This window comes from Apium graveolens, chromosome 3 (assembly GCF_009905375.1).
Source record: "Apium graveolens cultivar Ventura chromosome 3, ASM990537v1, whole genome shotgun sequence".
Classification (NCBI taxonomy): Eukaryota; Viridiplantae; Streptophyta; class Magnoliopsida; order Apiales; family Apiaceae; genus Apium; species Apium graveolens.
The window spans coordinates 111,969,530-111,976,589 of record NC_133649.1 but is presented as its reverse complement, the minus strand read 5'-3'; the positions used below and the strand labels follow the sequence as shown (position 1 = coordinate 111,976,589).

The window sequence follows — 7,060 nt, the reverse complement described above, 5'->3', positions numbered from 1 at the left end:
GGAACCTTGAGATTTGATTTCTTCAAAAGCACGAGCGTCATCCTTAAGGAATGTATGGGTTCTATGGAATTCAGGTGACTTTGAAATGAAAAAGAGAGTGAATGGGGAATCAAAACTGTATCTCATGTTGAAAGCTTCGAATGGATGAAATGGAGAGGAAGAAGATATGGCCTCACCTTCCAGATGAAACAAGAAAGTAAAAATGCTAAGGGCAGGTCCATGATTTAAAGAAATAGAGTTTAAAGAGAGAGACAACACGTCTATAAGACAGGATGCGCCCTGATTTATTAAGAAAGATGAAAAGCATTCTAACGAAGACACGTCCTACTTATCTACTATAAGTGGTCTAAAGTTAAAGTAAAAGCACGATCAAAAGCTCTATACAGATAGTAGAAAGAATTATTTAAAGTTAAGATAAACACAAGATAGGACGCGTCCACAGTGTCATCACTGTTACTGCAGGCTACGGATCGACGACTACCAATTTGGGAAAACAATTATTATTACCCTAAAAACATGTCATAAGGAATCATTAAAGAAAAATATAGTCGTTGAGTATATACACACACTATACATATAATTAAAAGTACGAAGAACAATCATGGAAAAATGAAGAACACAAATGGTTTTATAAGCATTACATTTGATTTACATGATGAAATAAAGGAATGAAGACACATTCACGTACCTTGTAAATTGAAGAACCGTTTCGATGCAAGAAATCAAGGAATGGACGGTAGAATTACCGAATTTTTGAACTTCAAGTTTCTTACTACGGCGGCGGTGACGGTTTCTTGGTGAGAGAAGAGAGTAAAAATAGGGTTTTTTTACTAGTAGGGGTATTTAAAGAAAAAAGGAATGAAGTACATGACAACTGTAAAAAGAAGGACACGTGCTAGAACTAAAGGACGTAGTTACATGTAGAGACGCGTCCCAAAGTTCAGTAAGGGAAAGACGCGACCTGGGGGGAAGATGACGCATCCTCATGGACATTAAAAGCAATCCAAATTTTTGATAGCATTTCTTTGATTGAAAATCCAACCTTGTTTTTAACTACATATAGAATTTGGGGGTAATTTCCATACTCAAAATTTGGTATTGGATCATTTCGGGTCAAGTACGGGTCAATTGGAATTGAATTGGGGCAAAATGATGAAGAATTAGATTTTAGGTTGCAACATACGAGGGGAGGACGCGCCTTAGGCTTAGGACGCGCCCAACATTGGATGGAGTGAGTAATATGAGTCATTTGGAGGAAAGACGGCAATGGGTGTCCACAATAGGTGAAAGACGCGTCCTAGAAGTAGGACGCGCCCTCGTGAGATGAAATGCATAAGATAAACTATCTACATGTTTGGGTCACAATTCAAGGGAGAATGTTTACATTCCACAGGTGAGGACGCTAATTGGCCTTGGAAGATGCATGTTTTTGGATTCATTTATAAGGATGGGTTTGTCCTCGTCCAGGGCAAGGCAAACAAAAGAAAACTCAGGACAAGGAAAGCACGGAGGGAGCAATTGAGGATTATTTTCACTAATGTATTTGTTGTAGGTACTATATGAAGAATTCCCTCCTTGAGTTAGTCAAGGAAGTGGATGTCCGTGAAAAGAATGAAGCCCTCCAGGGGTATGCTTAATGATTGAAGGCCTCCTCTTGTATTCAACGGGTGTCCTCGTTGGGGATGTGGGGTTAACATTGGTGTCTGCTTTGGAAGCTCTGTTCTTGCATTCAACGGGTATTCTCGTTGGAGAACTTTGCAGTCATCCTGCAATTTGCACCCAAGAGCTTGGGATCACGTGGCTAGCTATCTGGTGGGTTATCCTCATTCGGGGAACAGGGACGCGTCCGGTATTTGGAGTGAACTATGGCTATAATGCGTTCGTAAATCAAGGGAGATAGCTAAAACAGACTGTTATCCTTGCGTAGGGAGATGCACTATCCGTGAAGTCTTACGATTACGAACGAGTCTTGGGCCTTCGCGGTTGGGCCTCATAGTTGAACATTCCTAAAACTAACGGAAAATGGATTCTGGAAGGACTTCTACCAGGTCTAGGAATAAGAAGTCTAAACCCATTAGATTTCTCGTTCCCCAAGAACTACGTCATGCTTGATCCCAATATAAAGGGTACGTAGGCACATTGAAAGGGGTTGGAAGTTGAGACTTAAAAAAGGCCACCACTAACCCTAATCAATCTCAGCCACCAATTCACACGAACACCATACACGCTTGATTTTCCGCCGAAAAACCACCGTCATAAAGCTTGATTCGGGCGAAAAATCTAAAATTTTGTTGTTAACAGATTTCTCCGTCAACACTACATGCATGAGTGCAAAAAAAATATTCATTTTTTTTTATTTTAAGAGTTAAATGCCATTTTTTAAGTTAAAGAGTTATATGACATTTAATTTAAGGGATTATGTGGGTAATTTTTAAAGCTGGCTAACTATTTGATTGAAATGTTATCTAGTTTATATAAAATTGAGTAAAATGAAAATATTAATATATATGATAAATTGGAAAAATTGACAACTATCTCCGGAACCTCTTGTCGGAGATATATGCTAATGCGCAAGCGGTACCGAAACTGTGTAAAAATCCTTTAATCTTGATATCCTGATATGTCATCGTCCATATATGTAGATGTATCAGTTTCTTATTCGAGAAAAAAACAATAAAAGATGTTTAATGCTCCTTAATGCTCCTTTAGACTCCTTATCAATTATCATGCCGTGATACAAAATTTTGTGAGTCATCAACTCGAGAAGTGATGCACATTTTCCAATTTTACTTAACTCATTCTAGACATATTTACAAATTGATCAATGATAAACATTTATATATAATTCTATTTAAATATTTGTTCAAAGATGAACATTTATATCCAAATTTATTTAAATATGCACATGTGAACTTGACAATCAAATTAAATAAATACAGGTAAAAAATGTAACCTGGTGAACTTAATAATCAAACAAATTCCATATTTATTTTTTATTATGAAAGATAAAATTTTATAAAAATTGAAAAACAAACACGTAACGTGATGCATTATATGAGATAAGTACGCCCAGTTTTTGATGCTAAGATAAGCACGTACAACATATTATGGACATCATCGTCTACCGTATAAGTACAACTATGTTTGTCATGATGTAAATCAGCAGCAGAGAGCAGTAGCTAAGATTGACCTTTATATCTACGATTACATGCTGTATACCAAAACCACGTACGTAAGTTGCATGGCATATGAATGATTTTTTCAATAAATACAGTCATGCGAACCTAAAAGTCAGCCGACAATGTTTCATACTCTGATGACAAGATATAGATAGCAGTGGTTGTTTTTGGATATGTTTTTATCTTACAAAACTAAATTTGTAATCTGATTGCTTGATTTGATATTTTAAACTGTAACCCAAAACTCGTACCAAAATACAAGTGTTTAAATATAATTCGTGTGTATATATAAATGCACGCGGGTTCCAATATTATTACTAGGAAAGTTACAATTTATAAAATATTTGGGAACTCTAGCATTTTCCCTTTTTAAAACCGTTTCTATGCCGAAAAAGGAAAATAAAATAAATAGTTTCCTTCCTAATACATGGAAACAATATATAGATTCCTTCTACGTCTATATATATTTATAGTATAATTGTTATATTTATTTTATCGTACTAATAAGCAATATATATATGGCGCCACAAGGACTATGATCAATCTATAAGTACATTGAATTGTTTGGTATATATAGTCAACAGTGAGAAAAACTCTTCTGTTTCCGTGAATACTGCTGAGGCAACTATCTTAGACATGGCTTCTCTTTCAGATCTGGTTAACCTTGATCTTTCTGATCAAACGAACAAGATTATTGCTGAGTATATATGGTTTGTTTCTACTATTTACTTTTACCCTGTTCTGTTTTATTACTCTGTTCTTGTTCTCAGCCTGTGTTGTGTCCTTGTGATTTGTAGATTATTTGTTTGTTTGTTTTTAAGTTTTATATCATAGGTCATTGGGTTGATCTAGTATTTGTGGTATACCTTTACTGATGATTTTGATATTTATGTGTGTTTTGTAATTTGTATAATTCTCTACATTAATTCATTTTTTGGAAAATTCATTTTTCTGTAAACCATGTATTTTTTATGATATTTTAAGAATGGTTTATTCATATGGATTTATGGTTATTTAAATGTTGTTGTAATTTTATAAAACCACTCAGAAAATTCTACCATCAGAGCTGTGGAGATTGTCATAGACTGATAACACAGCTCAAAACTCATGCTGTATATGTACTGATATATTAGGTAGTTAGTTTTTAGTTTCTTGTTGGAGCTATCTCAATCACTTATTATATGGATTTTGTTAACAGGATTGGTGGTTCCGGCATGGATCTCAGAAGCAAAGCAAGGGTATTGCATTTTATTCCTAAATATTAAATTTATTATTGTATCTTCTGTAATTATTATTTTCATTTACATGATTGCCTAAATGGTTGCAATGTATAGACCCTTTTGAGTCCGGTTGACGATCCCAGCAAGCTGCCTAAATGGAACTATGATGGATCTAGCACCGGACAAGCTCCTGGGGAAGATAGTGAAGTAATCCTGCAGTAAGTTATTTCGCTTTTATTTGATATTTGCTTTGATCTATAAGCAGTACTAGTTATTCATTGTTTATTTGTTTGTGTTCTAATAATGAAACAGTCCCCAAGCTATCTTCAAAGATCCTTTCAGAAGGGGAAACAATATATTGGTACATTAAAGTTTTTAATTTCGCTTTTAATTTCAGATTATTTTGTTTATTTTTCTATTATGTTGCATGGCACTATCATTAATAGTTTCCAATCTACTGTTCCACCCAATAACTTTTGCCGCTTCCCTTATTTGTGGCTTAGGTTATGTGCGATTCTTATACACCAGCTGGTGAGCCAATTCCAACAAACAAGAGGTATAGTGCAGCCAAGATTTTCAGCCATCCTGATGTTGCTGCCGAAGTGCCCTGGTATGATTCTGTGCGTTCTGTTTGCGTGTTTGTGTTTTAAATTTGAGACTTTGATTCTTGACTTGTAACATGGTTAGTTACTGAGAGATATAATCTTCCAAACTAGGTATGGAATTGAACAAGAGTACACTTTGTTGAAGAAAGATGTTCAGTGGCCTCTTGGTTGGCCTACTGGAGGATTCCCGGGGCCACAGGTAAACTCTTCATGCCATTTTTTGTTTATTATGTTAGTAATTTGTAACTGAATTCATTACCATAATCCCGATTATATCACTGGTAATTCTTTTGTTTACACTTTCAGGGACCATACTACTGCGGTACTGGTGCTGATAAGGCCTTTGGAAGAGACATTGTTAATGCTCATTACAAAGCTTGTTTGTATGCTGGGATCAACATCAGTGGAATCAATGGAGAAGTCATGCCAGGACAGGTAAGGTCAAGCATGTATACAAAAAAAATATATGGTTTACTGCTTTTTAAATATCAATTAACAATTATCACCCGTCTGATTTCACAACTTCAAATATAGACCGATAAATAGACAGCATGATTTCATTGTACTCTTTAATTTTAAATATTTATTCAAACACTTCTTCAATGTCTCAGTGGGAATTTCAAGTTGGACCTGCTATTGGTATCTCAGCTGGTGATGAACTGTGGGTTGCTCGCTACATTTTAGAGGTACTTAATGCTCTATTTTCTTTGCGTATAAACATAGAACTACATAGCTATTTATCTTCAAGGGAACTTTAATCTACATTTCTGTGAGAGCCCGTTCTTTTTGTTTTCCCATAACCATGTTAAACTTTTATTAATACAGAGGATTACTGAGATTGCTGGGGTGGTGGTTTCATTTGATCCAAAGCCTATTCCGGTCAGTCTTTTATTTTGTTATCATGAAGAGCAAAATAGTTGTGTAACCTGTGTTTTATTGTATGTTATAAGTGTCGAGCTGCATTTTTGTCTTATGAATTCACTTTTTATTTGACAGGGAGATTGGAATGGAGCAGGTGCTCATGCAAACTATAGGTAAATATATTGAGATAAATAAAGTGAAAGTTGTACTCCATTTTCAGTTGGCAATGGGTATAGAATTATACTTCTATCCTTTAGTTTATTTCTGATGAATGAAAACAATTTCAGCACACTATCTATGAGGAATGAGGAAGGCCTTGAGGTAATAAAAAAGGCTATCGAAAAGCTTAGTTTGAAGCACAAAGAACATATTGCTGCTTATGGTGAAGGCAATGAACGTCGACTCACTGGAAAACATGAAACAGCTGATATACACAACTTCTCTTGGGTAACCCAAATAATATTACAACACACATGCCACGTCTATGTCACAAGGTACCTAAAATGTTTAATATTTTCGTTGTATAATCTTTCTTCATATAAATAGGGAGTTGCAAACCGAGGAGCATCTGTTCGAGTGGGTAGAGAGACAGAGAAAGACGGGAAAGGGTATTTCGAGGATAGAAGGCCTGCTTCAAACATGGATCCGTATGTTGTTACCTCCATGATTGCCGAGACCACAATCTTGTGGAATCCTTAAGCGAAGCTCCTATATAGCCAAAACCAGACTACTGGTGTTCTCTTTCTGTTTAACATATTGAAAAACACATTTTAGTTCAATTTTTTTGTCATTTGTCATTTGTCATTTGGTCTTGTTTGTAGGTTTCGCATTTGTACTCCATTTTAGCTGGTTACTATCGTATGAGTTCTTTGTTCAGTATTTTGCTGATGGTGCTAAAATAGCTACAATTTTAGAAGCTATATATGAAAGGGATCTTTTTCATTTATTTGTGTTCCATGTGTTGTGTTTTTTTATAAAACTGAACACTGAATATCATCAGTTTGTTCATTGGACATTTTAATTTGTCCACTTTTTCCTGTTCACTTTAGCAGGTATGAGTTCATTACTCAGTATTTTGTAGATGGTGCTAAAATAACTACAATTCTAGAAGCTATACATGAAAGGCATCCTTTTAATTTATTTGTGTTCCATGTGTATAAAATTGAATAGTGAATATCATTTTTTCGTTGATTAG

The 7,060-nt window shown here is 35.2% G+C and overlaps 1 protein-coding gene across 1 annotated transcript; it reads left to right on the top strand.

The window, feature by feature from the left end:
• Positions 1 to 3,666: 3,666 nt before the first annotated feature.
• Positions 3,667 to 6,811, top strand: LOC141712697 (glutamine synthetase cytosolic isozyme 1-1). Its single transcript, XM_074515733.1, has 12 exons — positions 3,667 to 3,889; positions 4,378 to 4,417; positions 4,514 to 4,617; positions 4,712 to 4,760; positions 4,903 to 5,009; positions 5,116 to 5,203; positions 5,311 to 5,439; positions 5,616 to 5,690; positions 5,830 to 5,883; positions 6,001 to 6,038; positions 6,153 to 6,312; positions 6,412 to 6,811. The coding sequence occupies exons 1-12, from the start codon at positions 3,816 to 3,818 to the stop codon at positions 6,562 to 6,564; spliced, it is 1,071 nt and encodes a 356-aa protein (XP_074371834.1). The 5' UTR covers positions 3,667 to 3,815; the 3' UTR covers positions 6,565 to 6,811.
• The last annotated feature ends 249 nt before the right edge of the window (positions 6,812 to 7,060 follow it).

Bases quoted from the DNA above. Each gene is read 5' to 3' on its own strand.
- LOC141712697 (XM_074515733.1), top strand. From the start codon at position 3,816: ATGGCTTCTCTTTCAGATCTGGTTAACCTTGATCTTTCTGATCAAACG. The intron at 5,010-5,115 runs GTATGATTCTGT...CTTCCAAACTAG, and splicing joins GTTGCTGCCGAAGTGCCCTG to GTATGGAATTGAACAAGAGT. The intron at 5,884-6,000 runs GTCAGTCTTTTA...TTTATTTGACAG, and splicing joins TTGATCCAAAGCCTATTCCG to GGAGATTGGAATGGAGCAGG.